At 54.0% G+C, this 19,951-nt stretch overlaps 8 protein-coding genes across 8 annotated transcripts; 3 read left to right on the top strand and 5 right to left on the bottom strand.

Annotated features, from left to right (window-relative positions):
• Positions 1–269: 269 nt before the first annotated feature.
• CDEST_14988 (Putative Acyl transferase domain superfamily, quinone oxidoreductase/zeta-crystallin, thiolase) lies at positions 270–8,430 on the bottom strand. The gene is made up of 9 exons (XM_062931144.1): positions 7,770–8,430; positions 7,192–7,711; positions 7,008–7,131; positions 6,837–6,949; positions 6,297–6,789; positions 5,781–6,230; positions 3,548–5,718; positions 3,381–3,477; positions 270–3,325 (listed from the first exon to the last, which is right to left on the bottom strand). The coding sequence occupies exons 1-9, from the start codon at positions 8,273–8,275 to the stop codon at positions 312–314; spliced, it is 7,488 nt and encodes a 2,495-aa protein (XP_062787195.1). The 5' UTR covers positions 8,276–8,430; the 3' UTR covers positions 270–311.
• A 259-nt stretch (positions 8,431–8,689) lies between these two features.
• CDEST_14989 (Putative mycotoxin biosynthesis protein UstYa) lies at positions 8,690–10,181 on the top strand (the record flags this gene model as incomplete). Its single annotated transcript, XM_062931145.1, has 4 exons — positions 8,690–9,125; positions 9,192–9,317; positions 9,369–9,508; positions 9,571–10,181. 4 exons carry the CDS (start codon positions 8,690–8,692, stop codon positions 9,907–9,909), a joined length of 1,041 nt encoding a protein of 346 aa, XP_062787196.1. The 3' UTR covers positions 9,910–10,181.
• A 1-nt stretch (position 10,182) lies between these two features.
• On the bottom strand, positions 10,183–11,070 carry CDEST_14990 (uncharacterized protein). The gene has a single exon (XM_062931146.1). The coding sequence runs from the start codon at positions 10,897–10,899 to the stop codon at positions 10,210–10,212; it is 690 nt and encodes a 229-aa protein (XP_062787197.1). The 5' UTR covers positions 10,900–11,070; the 3' UTR covers positions 10,183–10,209.
• Positions 11,071–11,333: 263 nt separating this feature from the next.
• Positions 11,334–12,415, top strand: CDEST_14991 (Putative thioesterase, alpha/Beta hydrolase). Its single transcript, XM_062931147.1, has 3 exons — positions 11,334–11,728; positions 11,792–12,288; positions 12,348–12,415. The coding sequence occupies exons 1-3, from the start codon at positions 11,467–11,469 to the stop codon at positions 12,399–12,401; spliced, it is 813 nt and encodes a 270-aa protein (XP_062787198.1). The 5' UTR covers positions 11,334–11,466; the 3' UTR covers positions 12,402–12,415.
• Positions 12,416–12,435: 20 nt separating this feature from the next.
• CDEST_14992 (Putative mycotoxin biosynthesis protein UstYa) lies at positions 12,436–13,943 on the bottom strand. Its single transcript, XM_062931148.1, has 5 exons — positions 13,428–13,943; positions 13,240–13,368; positions 13,044–13,180; positions 12,875–12,989; positions 12,436–12,809 (listed from the first exon to the last, which is right to left on the bottom strand). Exons 1-5 carry the CDS (start codon positions 13,774–13,776, stop codon positions 12,631–12,633), a joined length of 909 nt encoding a protein of 302 aa, XP_062787199.1. The 5' UTR covers positions 13,777–13,943; the 3' UTR covers positions 12,436–12,630.
• A 149-nt stretch (positions 13,944–14,092) lies between these two features.
• On the top strand, positions 14,093–16,399 carry CDEST_14993 (Putative major facilitator superfamily, MFS transporter superfamily). Its single transcript, XM_062931149.1, has 6 exons — positions 14,093–14,381; positions 14,457–14,646; positions 14,716–14,848; positions 14,917–15,136; positions 15,199–15,893; positions 15,955–16,399. Exons 1-6 carry the CDS (start codon positions 14,271–14,273, stop codon positions 16,193–16,195), a joined length of 1,590 nt encoding a protein of 529 aa, XP_062787200.1. The 5' UTR covers positions 14,093–14,270; the 3' UTR covers positions 16,196–16,399.
• Positions 16,400–16,527: 128 nt separating this feature from the next.
• Positions 16,528–17,846, bottom strand: CDEST_14994 (Putative methyltransferase type 12, S-adenosyl-L-methionine-dependent methyltransferase superfamily). The gene has a single exon (XM_062931150.1). It carries the CDS (start codon positions 17,798–17,800, stop codon positions 16,583–16,585), a length of 1,218 nt encoding a protein of 405 aa, XP_062787201.1. The 5' UTR covers positions 17,801–17,846; the 3' UTR covers positions 16,528–16,582.
• A 67-nt stretch (positions 17,847–17,913) lies between these two features.
• CDEST_14995 (Putative GroES-like superfamily, alcohol dehydrogenase-like, NAD(P)-binding domain superfamily) lies at positions 17,914–19,724 on the bottom strand. Its single transcript, XM_062931151.1, has 3 exons — positions 19,306–19,724; positions 19,094–19,223; positions 17,914–19,029 (listed from the first exon to the last, which is right to left on the bottom strand). Exons 1-3 carry the CDS (start codon positions 19,593–19,595, stop codon positions 18,373–18,375), a joined length of 1,077 nt encoding a protein of 358 aa, XP_062787202.1. The 5' UTR covers positions 19,596–19,724; the 3' UTR covers positions 17,914–18,372.
• Between the last annotated feature and the right edge of the window lie 227 nt (positions 19,725–19,951).

Genomic DNA, 19,951 nt, shown 5'->3' on the forward strand with positions numbered 1-19,951 from the left:
GTTACCAGGCTGACTCATCATACCATTTCCACTTTTTCCAGAACGGGGGAAGCGGGGAATCGGGGGGCCGGGTGGGCCCCACTCTCGGCCGAAGCTATCGGAGTATGTGGCCCCACTCTTCCGCCCTTGGACACATTTGAAGCGTAGGGCTACACGGACATCTGGTTTGGAAGATTGATCACGATGGCACATAAAGACTAGATAAAACCCTACGGCTGATAAAAATTTGCTTCATTTTTGCCCATTTATGTTATGCTATAGTTGTCTTCATTCCAAAAGAAACTCACACAGACACCATCGCTTACTCCTAGTTACATGTTACCAGCTAACGTCATCTTCTCTTTCAGCTGCTTGGCGGCAAGATGACCGAGTTGATCAAAGCTTTGTGCGCTCGTCAACTGCAACACACTGATATCGCCCCCGAGGGTGTGTTTCCACCAGTTGCGAATCTCGATGGTCATCAAAGAGTCAACCCCGAGGGCAGACGGAGACACAGACGTATCGACCCCAGTCTCGTCGACCTCCTTCATGAGGAAGCCGCAAACCCTAAGCGCAATCTCCTGTGCAAGGTACGCGATGGCAGATGGTGTGTCAACCTCCTCAGGTTTGCTCTGTAGCCGGGCGAGGAACTCCGACAGCCCGGACGCTCCAGACTGCTTTCCCTCCCGGGTTGGGGTGTCCAAATCTTCAGGGTAGAGGACCATGCGAGGGTCTTGCTTCCACACGACACGGTTGTTGACATCATCTAAGGGAATAGAACACTCGAGACCAATCAGCACCTGGCCGCCGAACCCCGGCCCCGCAATGGCACACTCTGGGCCTGCATCACTACTCAGAGATTGAGCCATCGCAAGCTGAAGTCCCCGAAGCATGTCACTTTCAGATAGCAGCTTTGATCCTGCCTTTTTCATAGCATCTTCGACCTCAAGTGTGCGGCTGACGTAGCCCACATCCTCAACGCCGCCGAGATCTAGAATGGAGCATGGGAGACCGTGTCTGCGGCGGTACTGGACAAAGGCGTCGAGGAACGTGTTGGCTGCAGCATAGTTCGCTTGGCCGGGATATCCGTGAATGCCCGACGTGCTGCCGAAGAGCACGAAGAAGTCCAAGTCTGACGGCAGAACACGATGGAGGTTCCACGTCCCGCGGATCTTTGGAGAAGTTGCCGATTCCCACTGTGACAGCGTGAGATTAGGTAGTGCTGCATCCGAGAGAACCATTGCCAAGTTCAGCACTCCTCTGATCCGGTTCCACAAGGGTAGTCTGGAAGCAGCGGCATGCAGCTCTGTCTCGTTCGTAATGTCGCAGGAAACGGCCTCGACCTCACACCCTCGGCCCCGCAGCTCTGTAAGAAGGTCTTGGTCGACGGCGCTGTTTCCCGCTGATCTTGAGAGAAAGACGAAGCTTCGGGCACCATGGCAAGCCATCCATCGTGAGATGGATGCACCGAGACCCCCCGTGCCACCTACGAGAAGGTACGTTGCCTTGTTGCAAAACGATGGCGCAGGGAGCTGTCGAGCGACAACATCAAGAGCTTCTACTGCCGCTTTTTGCATGTCGATGACAACCTTGCCAACATGGGTGCCCTTGTAAATATGCCTGAATGCATCTTCAGCCTCTTGGCACGAGAAGATTCTGGAAGGCCGCAAAGGTGTGATATGCCCTTGCTCGTAAAGTTGGACGCACCGCTGAAGCAGGCGGGCAATGATGCTGGGGTCCTGTGCCGCCAGATTGGCCATCTCAACACCGATAAAGGAGCGGTTTCCATCAAAAGCTTCCATTGCGAGTCTTCCGCCGGCGAGCGTATCCCTCTTCCCGAGCTCGATGAAGGTGCCATGCGGGGCAACGCATTCCCACGATGCGTGAAGGAGCTCGCCGGCCAAGGAGTTCAAGACGACGTCTACCCCACGACCGCCAGTCGCTGCTTTGATACCTTCAACAAAGCGAGAGTCGCGTGAAGAGAAGATGTGTTCTCGAGGAATGTTCCACGTCTTCGAGATGAAGTCGACCTTCTCCTCGCTTCCAACGGTGGCGTAGACGGTCGCGCCGATCCATCGAGCCACTTGCATGGCCGCAATGCCGACGCCGCCGGCCGCACTATGTACGAGAACGGTCTGGCCGGCCTGGAGACCAGCTTTGTCCAAGAGTGCTCGCAAGACAGTGACAAAAACACACGGCATGGTCGCTGCGTCGGCGAAGCCGAGTTCATCGGGTATGCGGATACACAGCTGTGCTGGAGCTTGGATGTCGGTAGAGAAGCACGCGGCCTGGGGTGCGAAGACCATGACCCTGTCGCCGATGCGGAGGTTGGTGACGAGGGACCCTGTCGCGGTCACAACACCGCTGGCTTCGCAGCCGAGACCTTTGGGAGATGAAGGATCGATGAGTCCCATTGCTGTGACTACGTCCTTGAAGTTGAGGCCTGCGGCGTGGACCTTGATCTGCACTTGGTCCAGGGGGATCTGGTCCGAGAGACGGCGGGGGATCCAGCAGAGGCTTTGCAATGCCCCAGGCCTAGAGATGTGCAACATCTTAGATGGGGGCGGTGAAGTTGTATCTTGCAGAGCAAGGGAGACGGACAACCACTTGCAACGAGGAACGAAGATGCGTCCTGAGGAGTAGGAGAATTCCGTATCCTCATCGTGTGCTGATTTGGCCGCAACATGCCGGAGAAGTGTCTTTTGCAACACGCGAGACACAGCGGATAGAGCATCCGTCCCGTCGCTGTCCATCTCCAACGTGCAGAACGGGAGGCCCATCTCGATGCGGCATGTCCTAGCCACACCGAGCACTGGTGCAAAAGTTGGATTCTGCGTGTCAACCTGACAGGGCCGGGTGAGCCAGAGTAGCCCAAGGTTGTTCGACTGAAGTTTCTGCAGCAGACGCTTGAAGTCGTCCAGCTTGCCATGTGTCATGTCGTGGAAGTAGCCGTCTCCGCGGCAGAGGTCGACCGCCGAGACTACCGGGGCACATGGCTGTATGTTTCCGGCAGAGAGCGTGGTGCAAGTGACGGAGTGGCCTTGTTTCTCCAGGTGATTGCACAGGTCCACAACGACTGGATGCGACTCCTCTTCGCACAGAATCGTGATCTCTCCTAACGCAGAAGGCATCTTGGAAGTGGAATGCGCAGGGCGAGCGACAATAGTTGCGTTGAGTCTGTGCTGCTGCTCGGCATCGTAGAAGACATCGGGCTTCGAGAAGCCCGCAAGAGCAAGTCGCTCTTCCCATCGGTCCGGCGAGATGTAAGGCTCATCTTTGCGGCCGTCAGACTCTCCGAGCCACCAGCCGGACAGATAACCCATTATGAAGTTGATCCATTTTGTGTCTAATTCTTGAGGTCAGCATCAAATTGTGTGAGACACCGGAGGGGAGTCTCCTACCGCAGCAAAGTTCGTGCATCAGCAGTCTTCCCTCTGGTTTCAAAAGCGTTCTGACATGCTGTAATGTCTTCGTCAAGTCTGGAGTGGCGTGGAGAACCTATGTTGCGTCAATAATCCCAACGGGATTCTCAACCTGAAAGTGACCGTTGGCGCGGGCGGGCACCTACATTGCTTGCAACGATGAGGTCGTATTGTTCTCCCCCAAACCCCTGATCTTCCGGGTCATGGCTGATGTCGAGCACTCGATAATCCAAGAACCCCTCAGGGATCGTTTCAAACCTGGCCTTGGCTGCAGGAAAGAAGCCGGACGAGACGTCGGTGAAGACGTATTTCCCAAGCACTTTGCCGTCGTCGAAGCACTCCGTCAGACACTTCAGGATGCGTGCAGTCAAACCTCCTGTGCCAGCGCCGATTTCGAGAATCCTGAGATGTCGGCCTCGCTTGTGTGACAAGAGCTGAAGCAGAGGCTTGTAAGTGAAGAGGGTGTTCATCCAATCGTATAGCTCATGGAGGGCGTTGTCCTGAAGGAATAATTCCAGAGGTCCAATATCCGAGGTGAAAAGGGACTGCGCGTGGGTGTAGCAGCGACTGATGAGAGTAGCAACGGCCGAAGCTGGTGTTTTTTCAAGCTGCAGACTAACATCTCTGATCTTGTCATGGACTTCTGCTGTCGTCAAAGCTGGCCAGGTTCTGTTTGACCTGACGATTTGTTTCTCCAGCCACTGGTAATGCTTCCTGAGGTGTGGTTGTGTCTGCTCGGACAACACGCTAGCTACGCCAACTTCTCGCAGGGTAACTAGACCGCAGAGTATGAAGAGATCTTCAAGAAGACCGTGGATCTCTGAAAAGTCGTTGGGGGAGGTTGGTTGTATCAGTTCTGTCGATTCCGCCAAGTCAACGTCGGGCTTCCAGACCAAATGTGTCACCTTGGAAGTGTCTGGACTGTGTTTGGTAGAGTCGACGATCTCGATAGGTGAAAACTGGAGACCCTTCATGTGAACCAACGGCTGGCCAGTTGGATTCCCGGGCACAAACCCAATGGATTCTCCCTGGCAATAGCCATCTCTACCAGTTTTCAATGTCTGAATTAGACAACCCCTAGTTTCCGCCTCAGCGTTGATGGAGATTTCGTTGACATAGGTGGGCAGATAAAGTTTGTCGAGCTGGCGAGGTTCTCCGGAGGTATTAGCTACCACGAGCGATTGGAAGACATGGTCGATGGTAGTAGGATGTATCGCATAGGACTGTGTGGCAGACCCGTCGACTTTGCAGTCCGATATCTCGACCTCTACAGCTGAGGAAGTGACACTTGAACGGACCGTCCGCATGCACCTGAACAGAGGCCCGTAGTTGTATCCCACTCTGGACATTTGCTTGTACCATCGTGAAGGCTCGGTGACTCTCAAAAACGAAGCCTTTTGCAGGCCAGGTAGGTTTCTGACCTTCAGGTCGTTTCCGCCTTTTATAAGGCATGTGCAGTGTGTCGTCCAAGTGTCTGCGGAGGAACAGCTCTGGACTGTGAGCTCCCACCACTCTGACACGTCGTTGTGCGTCAATCGCTGTCGTCGAACCGACGTGAGAAATTCGACCGCCTTCCCAGGTGAGATGACCAGCGCGTTCATAATATGCATCTCGCGTATCGTGAAGTCGGTATGCTCGGTCAGTTGACGAACAGCCTCTCCCGCCATAGCCACATAGCCAGCTGCGGGGAAAACGATGTCTGAACCGACTTGGTGATCCATGATCCAGGGGACTTTGTCGAGTGAGAGACAACACCTCCAACTTGGTTCCGCATTGCTTGTTTCCAATACACGGTGTCCGAGCAGCTCATGGGGCGGGTACTCGGGGAATTGCCAGAGATTTGTGATCCGAGAATCAGGCCAATACGTCTTGCTCAGGTTCCATGGATACCTTGGCAGGTCCGTCAAGGGGCGGACGCCGTCCATAACGGGAAAGTCGACGGCGACACCACGGCAATGGAGCTCGCCGACGGCCGCAAGGAAAGAAGCGGCGCTGTTCAAACCGCGCTTCTGCGCGGCAACGTAGGGCGGGGAGATTGAGTTCTCGGAGCAGATCTGCTTCAGAGGGCCGGCGAGTGCCGAGTGCGGACCGACTTCCAGAAACAAAGACGTTGAAGAGGTTTGCAGGAGCCTCGTCACGGCCTGACGAAACAATACTGGGGACTCCAAATTGCATTGCCAATACTCGGGGCCAAAATCTGCACCGCGAAGAGGTGTGTGAGGCGAGACGCTCGAGTAGAATGAGATCCTCGGTGACTTGGGATTCAGATGTGATCTTAGTAGAGCTTGGTACTCTGCGCCGATGACTTTCATATGATCTACCAAGGGATATTGTCAGAAGACATGTGTTGGATCAAAATAAGACAACTTTGGCACTCACGAGAATGATAAGCTTTGTCGACTTTCAGGATTCGGACCAAGGAGTCTGGCTTGGCGGCATGTATATCCTCGCAAACCGCCCTGAGTAGGTCCGAATCTCCCGAAAGAGTCACGCTGGAGTTGCTGTTCTCGCAGGCGATGACGACTCCGGTCGTCAGGAAAGGGGTTACTTGGTCTCTGCCGAGCCCGACTGCGGCCATGGCTCCACATTTCTCCAGCTTCTTGGCCATGTAGCCACGATAGTAGGCGACGATGATGGCTTCCTTGATCGTCAGAGTCCCAGCGGCATATGCTGCCGCGATCTCGCCACTGGAATGTCCGACTACTGCTTTTGGACTGACACCATATCTAGCGAGATGTCGAACAAGAGCAACCTGGAGCGCAGTACACACTGGTTGTGCGAATTCGGCCTCCCCAAGACGAGAGCCTGCATCAGCTCTCATGAGCTCGCCTGTGAACACCATCAGTCAGTTTTCTTACGCTCCAAACCAAAGGACTATTCGTATAGCTGACTTACGGCTGATCTCCCAAGCTGGTTGATGTTCCCTCGGGAGACACTTCAACGCTGCATCCATCTCCCGAATGTCTTGCAGGAACTCCTTGCTCGCCTTCATCAGATGGGAACCCATCCGAGCCCACTGCGCGCCTTGACCGGTGAAGACGAATGTGATATCTTTGCTTTCCGATTTTGGTCGGAAGGTGGGCGCTGGAGGGAAGTCCGGAGCTATGTTGCCAGACTCGCCGGCGACGACGGCAAACGTCCGGTAGGCGAGATGTGACCGCCGATGGGTAAGAGTATGAGCCAAAGCCTCAAGCTTGAGCGGGTTAGCTTGGATGATATTTTGATAGCCGCGAACCGCCTTCTTCAAGGATTCCTCGTTGGAAGCGGAGAAAAGCAACAGTGTTGCCGGTTCCCTCCGCAGCGGAGGCGAGGGCGGCGGCGTATCGACATTTCCAGGGCCTCGGACTGCCGTAGGATACGCTACAGATGCAGAAGAGTCGATGATGATCTACTGTTGTAAGCAATGATATTTTGGGAAAGAATCAAAGTACGTACGTGGACATTTGTGCCGCCTATGCCGAAGCTGTTGACCCCTATCCGTTCTGCTCGATCTTCGGGCCACGGCAGGGGCTCCGTTGGCACTTTCAAGCCGGATGAATCAAACGGTACTGTAGTTCCAACGATGAGCTCCTTCAGTTCGACTGCACCATGCTGTGCATGACCTACTGCTAATACTGGGATTCTCAAACTTGATATTGGGTATGATGGTCCTAGTCTCGAGAGACAAGACCGCCTTTACTATGCTCGTAATAGCCGAGGCGGCCTCTGAATGGCCCAGATTGGGTTTCACCTGGTTGACAGTTAATATGGAAATGCTTAGAAAGTCATAGGGTTCAAAGAAGGACCATACTGAGCCGATAAGCATTCCTTTCTCCCCAAACACGGTTCCGACAGTGCATGCCTCGATCGTATCACCCACAGCAGTTCCCGTTCCGTGGCACTCGACCATGGCAGTCTGCCACATGTCACTCTCGGGGATCCCGGCCTGGCGATAGGCGTCGCGAATCAGCTGCTGCTGGGCCTGCGCGCTCGGAGTCGTCAGGCCGAGCGTCTTGCCGTCCGAGTTGGTCGCGGACCCGCGGATCACGGCCCGGATCGGGTTCCCGTCGCGGATGGCACAGTCAAGCCTCTTGACGAAGAGGCAGTTGAGGGCCTCTGCGCGTGCATAGCCGTTGGCGCCGGCGTCGAACGTCTTGCACGACGCGTCGGGCGACAACACGCTCTGCTCGGCCATGAGCTTGGTGAACCCCGGCGAGAGCATCAGATTCGAGCCCGCGACCACGGCCGAGTCGCATTCTCCTGCGCGGATTGCTTGACAGGCAAGATGAACTGCGAGACCGGCCGCCGAGCAAGCTGTGCGGACGGTCATGCTGCATAATGGTCAACATGTGTCAAAAGGTTGCGAGACGTATAATCACTAATACGCACCTTGGTCCTCTCAGATCGAATGCATGGGATATCCGGTTTGCCTGGACAAAGTCCATGTAGCCAGTAAGACGATACATGCCATCGTCTTGCGTGTCAATAGCGTGCATCTCACGCCAGTCGTCGCCAAAGCTTCCCACATAACATCCTATCCTCTGGCCCTGCCAATCCGTCTCAGCGGCGCTCTCCAGAGCCTCCCAGACAACCTGCAGAAGAAGCCGTTGCTGTGGGTCGAGTTTTGACAGCTCCTTCGGATTCATAGAAAACATTGACGGATCGAACTTTGTCACATCGTCGTGCGCCAACCAGTAGCCTTCCTCAGTTGGGAGGGGCCGCGTGGTCCCGCTCTCTGTGAAATGGTGCGTTTGCGAGCTGTACCGGGGCCTATCCGGTTTGGAACGTGCATCTTTACGGTTGACGAGGAAGTTGTACAGTGAGGTCGGCGTGTCGATGCCGCCTGGTAGCCGCAGGCCTATCCCGCAGATTGCTATCGGCTCAGGTACTGACATTTTTGTTGAGGAGGGAGATGTGGTTTAGGACTGCAGAAGGAGTGTTCGAACCAGTCACCAATAGCGATTACAAGTGATCTCTTCAAGACTATGGACGCGCTTGATGTGGAGGTTGCAGGACGAGAGTACAGCACATGTTTTCGTCTGAGTTCATTGGGAGACTGTACGAATATCTACCAAATCACACATATCAGTAACCGGATTTTCACCAGTTTGTGCCCCATGCTACAGTACGCAGACACATCAAGACTGACCTCGGACCGTGGCAAGTGGTGGAAGGGGATTCGGACCGGCTTTGCACAGGGTGGTCGAGAGGCTGACTCGTAACTGTCCTGGTACGGAATTGCATTCGCAAATCGCCAGAACCCACCCGAGTTTAGTGTAGTCTAGCCTACTACCATTCTTGATTTACACATGGAAGCATTGGGACAGGAAATACCGCGACGGTTCGATTACTTCTACACGATTGAACGCGGTGCTTGGCTGACACTTGCTACGCCCGACAGACTAAGATCTGCTAGAGTGGACACTTACAGACACCACGGTCGAACGAGAGCCATGGAAAAGCTAAAGACAGCATTGTGGCCAACGTCTCGAGATTACAGTACTGTGCGTACAAGCCAATCTGATGATGACGAACCACAAGAGGTTGTGGAAGAGCGGTTGCGTGGAGACCTGGCCATCATGGAGAGCAACGTGTGGTGCCTACGCATGAGTCTGCTCATCACCGTCTCGGCTCTCTTGCTCGTCACTATTTTCGCCGTCTTCAGTCGTGTTTCCTGTGTCAGATCGTCCCTTGCTTGCGGTGAAGGCCACATAGGAAGCGATCCAAATGGTTTCGTACCGCCTAGTGAGTGTCCCGTCCCCTCCCCAAATCAACATTTAGGAAATCAAGCGTCTGATGCCGTCAACCTAGACATCGGCGAGCCTCCAAGATGGACATTGTTCGACAGCACGTCACCTTATTACATCCCCGAAGATACATTCGATGATCTTGACAAAACTAAGATGATGGCTAAGAAGCTGAAGAGCCTGCACAACTGTAAGTAGGCTGAAGTGCCCATCCGGAATAGCTCCTGACGTAGTCCAACAGCCTCGAACGTCCTTTTGAATGGCAAGTTCGCCGACTGGAAGAAGCCAGACGGCACCGTCGCAAAGTTGCCTGCGTATTATTCAACCGTGTCCAACCGACAGACATACATCATTCGCTCATTTCACCAGATGCACTGCCTCGTAGGCCGAGACCTCTATCCTCTGTGTTCATGAAGCAAACAAACGCGCTGACACCAGGCCAGATATCCATCACTGAAGAGTACGGCCACAGAGTACACAACGTATCGTCGCAATGGGCCCCTCAGCACGTCGCGCACTGCCTCAACGCGATCCGAGAAGCAATCATGTGTCTGGCCGACGCCACGCCCATGACGTACGTCAACGGATTTGCCGTTGGACATGTCACGGATGACCAGCAGTTTATGTGCCGAGACTGGTCTGCACTGCGGAGATGGGCAAACGATCCGGTGAGAGGGATACGGTACAAGAACCTCGCGCCCGAGGGTGCCAAGCACGACCAATACACCGAGATCATTCCCTTTCCAGAGCTCTCGGAGTTGGAAAAGGTCGGCCTCGCCTGATGTGCTGGTATCTGGGCTGAAACCTGACGATGGGTTGAGCCATGTTTCACGCAGTAGCTTTCACTAGGGTAGATGCCATCATGAGCGGGCATATTTCACTGAATTTTGACTTCCTTGATACTTCCCCCAATGCAAGAAATCAGTTCGTGATATGGAGGGTAGACTCTGACTTGGAATGGCTTTTCTACGGAGTTGTCACAACCTACATCCGTCTTTCCATATGCAAACATCGGTACTTCTATCTCGTAAACCTTTTCAAGTCTCTATACACCCAGATCCGTCGAAGAACAATCAAACCCCTTATCCAATCAAACAGTCTACTTCATGGGGCTCGTTGTAGACTCGCGTGATGTTTGGCAAGTCAATCTCCCAAGACTGAGGGATCCCGTTGTACAAGATGCAGTGCTCGACGTGTTTCGGATCTCTGCAAAGGGAGTCGAGAACCCGGGGGTTGAAGTGTGAGGCATACGTGATCCTGTCCCAGACGTAGCTGCAATGCATGTGGTGAACCGTGCCGTCTGTGAATATCTCCCCGTGCTCGCCCTTGGCCGCCACGTCGAAGGGGACCTCGTTGATCCGCTCTCGCTCGTACCAGAACGTCGTGTTCCGCCACTTCATGTAGCCGAGGTACCGTTCGTGCATGTCCTCGTTAAAGCATCGCGGGTGCATCCACGTCGAGAGTACGAAGTCGTACACGCAGCCGCGGGCTTTGGATACCTTCCAGTCCGGGGAGCATTTGCCTAGGGAAACCGGCTCGGGAGGGTACCCGGGCGTCATGTCGTGGGTAGCCCTTCCGAGGTAGAATATCACGACAGCGGCCGGTATGAGCGCCATCTTCGCAATAGTTGACCATATCCGGCCGTGACGCGCTTTGCGTTTTGATAACACTTCCACCGTGTAGTTGGCAGAATCGGTCTCGTCATGATAGCTGCTGCGCTGTGAGATTGGATCCGTTTGGGGTTCTTCTGTAAGCAGCACTTCTTTCTCCATGCTGCCGTTTGGTGGGGAGGGAATTGTGTCGTGAAAAGACACAGCAGAATGACTGTCCTAGTGAGAGACGGTTGTAATTGCGCTGTGATACTGTGTGGCGAAGCTCAGTAAAGTGATATTGACGACGACAGCTATCGAAACCGAACAAGCTCGAGATGTCACAAGGGAGCAAGGATCAGCAAGACACAATCAGATAAACTATACCTCTGTAACACGAATCCCTCTCCGGGGATGATCGCCCCACTCAAACGAATGTGAGTTGTGTTTCGGACCGCAGAAAGTCGATCGAATCCTGGTCCTCGGATGATCCTAGAACAACTTCCACACCGACTGGTCCCTCGGCTGTGAGGATGTGATTGGCCGACTGGGCCATTTGGTTCACGACAGGAAAGCCGTTCGTTCACTTGTCTGCGTGGCCGACGGAGATTGCGACATTCACACCGGACTACCCTGTCTTGCCCTCCCTCTCAAGTCTCGACGAACACACCTACAGCTTGAACGTAATAACCTCTGTCCGAGTCCATATCCTTTGCGGAGTATAACGACCCAAAGGTCAAACACCAAGCCATGCCTACCGCCAATCCGGTCCTCATCCAAGACATCCCCCGCTCCCGCAATGAACCGCCGCCAGTGTTCTTGATCCACGATGCCAGTGGTCTCCTCACTAGCTACTTCAAAGTCGGCACGCTGGGGCGTAAGGTGTACGGGATATGGGATCCGAAGTTTGACGCCGACGGCATTGGCGGCTGGCAGAGCGTCAAAGACATCGCCGAAGCATACATCCGCCTCATCAAACGGGTGATGCTAAGAGGCGAGATCGTGCTAGGAGGTCCGTGTGCAACAACAACAACTAAATCCCATCTTAGTCTGCCCTTGGCTAACGGTTGTCCAGGCTGGTCGTTTGGAGGCGTCCTCTCAGTCCAGATCGCACACATGCTGGCAACATCCGGTCGAGGCCTACGTGTGTCTCGAATCATCCTCATCGACTCGGTATATCCTCGCTGCCCTCGACCGGAGGCCCAGAAGGAACCGGCAAAGCTTCATCACGCCCCGGCTCTGCCAGGCATCAACCAGGAGACGCGTGACAAGCTCATGACCGCCCTCATGCGTGCCACCTGCCTCTCGGATCAATGGGATCCTCCCGCGTGGTCGATGCCTCGCGCCGGGGTCCTTGGAACGGCGCGGTCGCGGGACGTCGATCCCAATCCACCGCATGTCGTGTTGATCAGGGCTAAGAGCATGGTGCCGATGGCTGAGCCTGGCGAGAAGTGTCCTCTGGACAGGACCAGGTTTCTGCCTCAACTCGGCTGGGAAGACATGCAGGAAGGCTTTGTGGAGCAGGTCATTGAGACTTCCGGTAACCATTACAGCGTCTTTGACCAAGAGCATGTCAGTCTTGATGGAACTTATTCATTGGAGAATTTCATCCGTCGCTAACATGGCTATAGATTGATACCATCACAGCACATATCAGAAAAAGTCTGGACATGGCTTTAGACTAGCACCACGGTAAAATGATGCAGATTTATAATAATATGTTCTACTCTAAATCTTCGCTCCAGGAAAGAAATATTCATGTACCGTGATGGAGCTTCCTGAACGTTCTAGCGCGAGAGTGTAGTCGCGAAATACAATGAATGAAATGTTCCCACCAGCTAAACACTCATATGCCATGAAATGTTCTTCGAAAGTTTTCAAATACCTCGCAACTTGACCCAGAATTTGGGGTTTTTACAGTATCTCTTCATATACATCCTTTTCGTCTTCGGGCGCGACATTCACCCATCGAGCCCTTCTGACCGGATCATGGGCCCATTCTCTCAACGCGAAGAAGTCTCGACAGTGGCTCTGCTGATCGTCCGTAGTATGTCCGACTCCCATACCATTGATATAGGAGATTGGGGTCGCGTCTGGTAGTTGTGAAATATCCCATGTCAGCGAGCACAAACTTTGGCGGAAAGCTGCGTTCTCCTACCTGCAAGGCATGTAATCGCGGATCTCACTGTGTTCAGACAGTGAATCACATGACCCGTTTCCCATTTCGACGTCTTGTTGTTCACTCTGTAGCCAATATCCTCGAATATGATTGACTGTGTTCTAGTTAATCCTCTGGCCAGTCTACATGATGCGGCTAGTCCACTTACTATGCAGTGCATCTGGTGGAATGCCCTGATGCTATAGAGCTCGGAGCCCTTCCGGGTTACGTAGGCAGGGAGAGGCTGTCGCTCATTGTTGAAATCCATGTACGTTGTGTATTTTCCGTTGATATGTACGTTGGAGGCTACAAGTTCTGTCAGACCCTGATAAATGTTCGTTTTGGGTTGAGTGGCCTGCGCAAACCATTGTGTAACATCTTGAAGTCCTTCGCCGCTGCTCGCACATTGTCGAGATTTTCAAAAGCATCTGGCTTGAAATAGTGAGGATCCGTCTCGTCATCGTACTTCATCCACTTGACCGGCTGGCCGATGTCTGCGAGGCAACGACTTGTCAGCTTGATCGTATGTCGACTTTACGCAATCTTAACCTACCCGGAGGCACAAATCCGCTAGGGTCTACTCCCAGTGGCACATCTCCGGCCGGCGGCATGTATCGCTGAAAGTGTAGCACGACGACATAACCGACCAGCAAAGCGAGAAGACCGGCCTCGATCCATGCTATCCTCCGGACCCTGCGAAGCCGCTGTTCCCAAGCAACACGGTCCAGATTCCATTCGTCCGGAAACGTAGGCGAGCTGTCCTGCTCGTCCTTGAGGCCCAACTCCACGCTTCTGATACTCTCTAGATCGTCGTCGCGGTCGAGGTCGAAGTCGTTCTCATCAAGGACGTTGTACTTCACCATTTTGTTCTGATCATCCGCAAACCTCACGGACTTCCCCATCCCACCTGGCAATGGATCCTGATATGCTAGCGCTGTTGACTCTGCGGGACCGAGATGGTTGGATAATGACGCTTGCCATTGACTGATCCGAGAGGTGCCCTCGCTGACGACGACGCTAGGCCCCCAGAATCCCCGAAAATCCAACGGCAGCGCCCTCTTCCTCGACAGAAGCGGACCGAAAGCCGAATGAAGCTTTGGCTGCGAGGTTTCAGTGTCTGGGCAGATCGCTGCGGACCGAAGGTTAAACGATACCCCACCACAATCGACTCGAGTCAGTTGAGTAACGTTAGCTTTCCCACTCGCGTGATCCGGATGTGGAAGCACACGCACAGCTTGTTCATCTGGAATTGGGCCTCTTCCCGTGGGAAGACAGACACTCGGTGTCTACAGACTGCAGTTACGCTTTTCGAATCCATTTGGCTTCACGATAGAGGTGATCGCAACCAAACCAAAAAAGAAAAAATAGAAAAAGAAAAAGAACCGCTTCTTCAGGAATGGAGGCAGACGGAGAAAAGATCACTTGGCGGTCGCTGCCCAGAAAGGACCAACTGGCAATTCTGTGTTTCTTACGGTTTGCTGAGCCCGTGGTCAGCATTTCACTACTCGTACGTGAACCCCCCTTTCGCAGTTTACGTGCAACATACTCGTGGGCACATTGGTAGCTGATAGAAACTTCACAGACATATCTCTACTACCAGTTGCAGTCCTTGGACCCTAGCTTGGAATCGGGGACGATCGTCCAACAAGTAGCCTACTTGCAAACCAGTTTTATGCTTTCGCAATGCTTTTCCTCCATGTTCCTTGGCAGGCTGGCCGATTCTCCAAAGGGAGGGAGGAAACTCGTCCTTTTGATGGGGCTAGCAGGGTCGTGTGAGTTACACCCTTCCAGTGATTCAAGAGTCCAAGTTCTGTGTTGATACTGACTGGAAAGGGCTGCAGTTGTTGGTTGTGTGGCGTTTGGCTTCATCACCAATTTCAAGCAAGCCCTGGCATTGCGTATCCTCGAAGGGTTCGTGAACGGCAACGTGGCGACGGTGCGAACCATGGTGTCGGAAGTAGTTGTCGAGAAGCGGTAGGCCTAGTCGACTTGCCCGGTCCCGGACAAACACCACCTATCTATCAGTACTAACGATTCAGCAGATTTCAACCCCATGCTTTTTTGCTGCTTCCAATCTCCTTCAATGTGGCTGCCATGGCTAGTCCTTTGATGGCTGGTCAGCTAGCAGATCTCCCAGGTAAATACCCGGACAAGTTTGGAAACAACGCCTTTTTGAAGGCGTGGCCATACGCGCCCCCGGCGCTGGTAAGCGGCTTCATCATGCTGCTCGCCTTCTTCGCGGTGTTTTTCTTCCTGGAAGAGGTTAGTCCGAGAGCCCGTTCGTCCGGATGACTGACACAATAGAGCTGACGATGGCTGGACAGACTCTTGAGCCGCTGAAACACAGATTCGACCCGGGACTAGCGGTTACCAAGAAGGTCCGATCGGTTATTTTCAGGATTAGGACCTCGACTGACGATCCGATCTCTCCTGGTGACGCCACTGACGAAGAAATGTCCCGCATGCTTGACCAAGACCCGGAGTCGTCGGAAAGAGAGTCGGAAGAGCACATCGAGTCTTTCAAAACTGCCAAAGTACCAAAGGTTCTTCCGACGAGAAGGATCTTCACGAGAAACCTGTGCTACACCCTTTTGGCGTACGCGATACAGGAATACCACATCACCACGTACAACACCCTCTGGACGAGCTTCCTCAGCGACCCGGTCGACCAAGAAAACCAAGCAAAGTTGCCGTTCTTCTTCTCCGGAGGCGCGGGCATGAAGCCGGATCAGATAATGTGGTCTCTCTTCATGGTGGGAGTGCTAGGCCTTCCAACCCAGCTGCTCATTTACCCCCGTATCAACCGCCGACTGGGGACGCTCAAGATGTGGCGCACTTTCATGCTGGGCATGCCCCTCATGTACCTTGTAGTGCCGTACATCGCGGCCATGCCATCGTCTACGCCGCCGCCAGCCGGGAAGACTGGATTCCCCGTCTGGTTCCTCATCATCTCCGTTCAGATGATGATGGTCGGGACATCAACCTTTGTTGTCCCGGCACAGCTGGTCTTGACAAACCTGTGAGTGGTTCCCGTGATCTCTGTTTAGTCGAAAGACGTCTAACAAATCTGTCTTTGTTAGATCCTCGCCCCATCCCTCGGCTCTGGCCAGAACCCATAGCAGCGCTTTCTTGCTCTCGGGCCTGGTGCGGTCGGCCACGTCTGCCATTGCCGGAGTGCTGTACAGCTATGGCTCTTCCCACAACATCACCGGATTGGCTTGGTGGGTAGCCGGCGCGTTTGCTGTTCTTGGTTGTTGGAATAGTCGGATTGTGAAAGAAGGAAATGGCCACGAGATTTGGCTCACAGGTGATGTCGAATAAAGAGTTGACGTCCTGTCTCTCGACGTTCGTTTTTTGGCGATAGAGTCCGTTTTTTTCACACACTCCTTGATAAGAGTTCTGTTTTTCTAGACGAAACTAGCGAATTTTCTCTCTTTATAGAATCGATGAGGAGATAGAACCAGATCACCAGAGGCTGATAGGAGAAGAGCCACACTCATTGCCTGGTGCATCAGAAGACAAATCAGCACATCAACATGAGACGTTGTCGTTGCCAAACACTCGATCGTACCAGATACCAATGTGAGCCTTCGTGACTTTGATAGCAAGCATGTTTAGACTTTAGTTTCCACAGACTTAACTCGTCTTCCGTGGGAGGTTGAATCAACTAGCATTATGCTACATACGATAGGATATTCGAACTAAACACTAGACTGTGGCTAGGAAAACTCTCTGTAATCCAGAGTCCCTCAGCTGCCCGCCAGTCCAGTCGATATGACTGAACCCGGCCGCCTCGAACGCATCTTTCCATACACTCGCACCCGCCGTCGCGTGCGTTCGCCCGTCGCCGAAAACCCACCATCCTTCAAACAGCCCAAAGACGAAATCGGCCCAGCACAGCCGTTCCTGCACTTCCATCACGAGAGCAAAGCCGCCGGGGCGGAGGAACTGTCGCAAGTTGCGGAGCGACTTGACCATGTCGGGAGTCGCGTGGACCGCGTTGACGGCAATCACAATGTCCTGCGTTCCGGCTAGGTCGGCCGGCGGCGGCTTCTCGATGTCCTGCGTGCGGTATGTCATGAAAGGATACTCCTGGAACTTGCGCGCAGCTTGGGAGATGAAACCGTGGGCTAGGTCGGTGAAAGTGTATTCCACGGCGACGCCGGATCGGGCCAGCAGCGGTGCCAGCCACTTCGTCGTGCCTCCGGTTCCTGCGCCGAGCTCCAGCAGGTTGAGCTTGGAGCCGTGTGGTGGGACGGCGATGGCCTCGAGGAAGCGGCCCATGAAGTCTTCCATGAGCTTGTGGAATGCTTTGCTGGGATGCGCCGCTCCGTAGATCTCTTCGAGATACTCGCGGCCCTCTGGCGACCCGAAGATGGATCTGACGCCGTCGGTGTGGCCCGCATAGATTTCTGCGAGGTTGTTGCCGGCATGGGCGACCAGCTTGTTGAGGGCGGTGTATGTCGGGTAGTCGTTCAGGACTTGCGCCAGCGTCTCTTTCGGGTCGACGGCACGGAGCGGCGTCTCCGTCCGGACGTAGTGCTCGTTCTCCTGACGGATGAGGCCCGCTTCCAAGAGCATCTCATAGCAGAAGTCGAGTTGCTTCTGCACGTTTGGGACGCATTTTATGGGCCGGAGCTTCTGACCCGGTTTCGTCCGGCAGACGTCGCATCGCAGCTTTTGGAAGGCCTTGACGATGAGTTGCACGATGAGCGTCTTTTGCCGCGAATGGACGTTGTCGTAATAGCCAGCAAAACCGGCATCCGTGACGATGCTGTCCGTGTTGTGTTTTGTCTCGCTGAATGCTGTGATGGATGCAGTCAAAATGGAGGGATACCGTGGCTCGTCGTGACTCGGGAGTCTGCACTCTCCGAGACCACTGGGCCCGTCTACGGGATGCGCCGGAGAGACTTTGGTGGCTGACATGTTGACAACGCGTTGTTAAAGACAAATGCCCAAGAGATTTCGTGCTAAATTCCTTCAATTGCTATGGTATGATGTCCTCCCCCCCCTCCAGCGGTTCCTTTCGATGCCTCGACATCGAACGCCTAAGCAACCGAGTTGACTTACACGCCTCCGGGCCGGGGCGGGTCCAATCGCCGAAAGAGGGAGGGAGGAGAGGGGGGGGAATAAGCTGAGTCAGGCAACCCGTTTCGTTGCGCCGGACCGCTCGGAATTGGGCGGCTTGCAATAACCATGGGTTTGTTTGGTGTTTCGCTCTCCGAGGGCCGGGCCGATATCATCGAGTCATGATGGGTGATACCGGGTGGGGGGCGGGGGAGGGACGAATGTGTGAGCGAGAGTCTACTTTGCTGTCAGAGCGTCCCATCGTCAGAGCTTCTACCCTGTTTGTTTCTCTGAAGAAGTGTATGGGCTGAGGAAAAGATCCTATCCTGGCAAAGCGTCACAGCAAGATGGCTGGATGAAGCTGGTTGAACGGAATCGTTGGCTGCCTTGACAAAACTCACAACTGCAGCTCTATTCATTTTCGATAAGAATTAATTAATCGTGTAAACTAGTTTTCCGGCACTGACGTTCCCCTGCTTCAAGTACTTAATACCATGCAGGACACCTTCTAGTCCATCGCCGCCCTCGTTGATAATCTGCCGGACTGGGCGGAATTTGTCTTCTTGCAGCAGATTCTCGCTGACGCCCCAGAACATCTTGCCAAACTCGTAGTCATCGGGCCTCGGCTCAATGACCGTCTCTTTCTCAATGGTCTCTCCCAGGATGGTGTATCCCAGCGTGGTAGAGCAGTTGATCTTGGGGTTGATCTTCTTGACGATGGAGGGGACCAGGTAGAGCAGGCTGCTGTAGTGACCGCCTCGAATCGACATGGCCGAGGCACAGACGCGGGCAGATTGCGCGGTAGCTATACAGTCCCAGGCATGTCTCAGTCTTCCCTTGGTGAAAGCCTTGATCTGCTCGGCGCAGTCTTCCGATCTGTAGTCTACGCAAAAGTCGGCGCCGAGCGACTTGACGTAATCAAAGTTCTTTGGCGAGCATGTCGCAACGACGGTGCAGTTGGACAACTTGGCGAATTGGATGCCCATGATGCCTGATGCTGTGCTCCCGCCATAGATCAAAAGAGGGATCGGCTCCGGTGATGGGCTGGTGGGAAGCGGAAGCTCCAAAGACTGGTAAAGACCTTGTCCCTATCGACAGAGTGTTAGTTAGTAGGGAGGCGTGCCTGTCTGTGACCGTAGGAACCCGACATACCACGGCCACAAGCCCGGAAGTAATGGCTGCCGCCTCCGTGTCATCGACATGATCTGGGATCTTCATCTGGAGGGCGGCTTTTGCAATGGCGTATTCTGCAAAGGCGCCGTCCTCCTTCTGCCTCACGTTTCTAGAGCTCGGGTGTCAGTAAGTTGTGAAAAGATACCGCTGTGGTGAGGCGGCCTGACGAAAACGTCCCGAGGCCGACTTACGAGCCATTAATGATGCCGAAAACCCTATCCCCAGCTTTGAAATCTTTGTCGACGCCCGGGCCGACGTCGACGACAACACCAGCATATTCCAGTCCCGGACGAGTACCGGTAGGATCGCCCACCCACATAAAGTCGACGTGCTTCCAGTCCGATGGATTGATGGCCACGGCCGCGATCTTGACGAGGATGTAGCCGTCTCTCAGCTTTGGCAGCGCCGATGTGGTGATGGCAGCCTGACCGCGGCCTTGGATGATGACGGCTTTCATCTCGTCTGGAAGCTTGGACTCCATGACTGTAGTGAAGGTTTGCGAGCGGTTCAGATCGAATTTGATGGCAAACGATGATCAAAGCAAAAGGTGCCAAGATGAGTGAGTTAGACGGGGTGTTCGTTCATACCACAACAGCAACCCCAATAAGACAGAACGGAGGAGAAACACATCAAGGCACTAACTAGTCTTCAGTCCCCTTATTCCCTGGAGGCCGCTTAGACATGGGTAGGTACTATGATCGACAACCAATACGGAAGAAGACGTGTTTCGCTTTCTCGGACCGTGCTGTATACCGGGTGTAGGGCTGCTGGGATGCTCGGCCGGGACTGAGCTCAGCTGTCTGTCCACTCGGGATGACCTGCCCGTGTCCTGTGACC

Source organism: Colletotrichum destructivum, chromosome 10 (genome assembly GCF_034447905.1).
Source record: "Colletotrichum destructivum chromosome 10, complete sequence".
In the NCBI taxonomy this organism is placed as follows: Eukaryota; Fungi; Ascomycota; class Sordariomycetes; order Glomerellales; family Glomerellaceae; genus Colletotrichum; species Colletotrichum destructivum.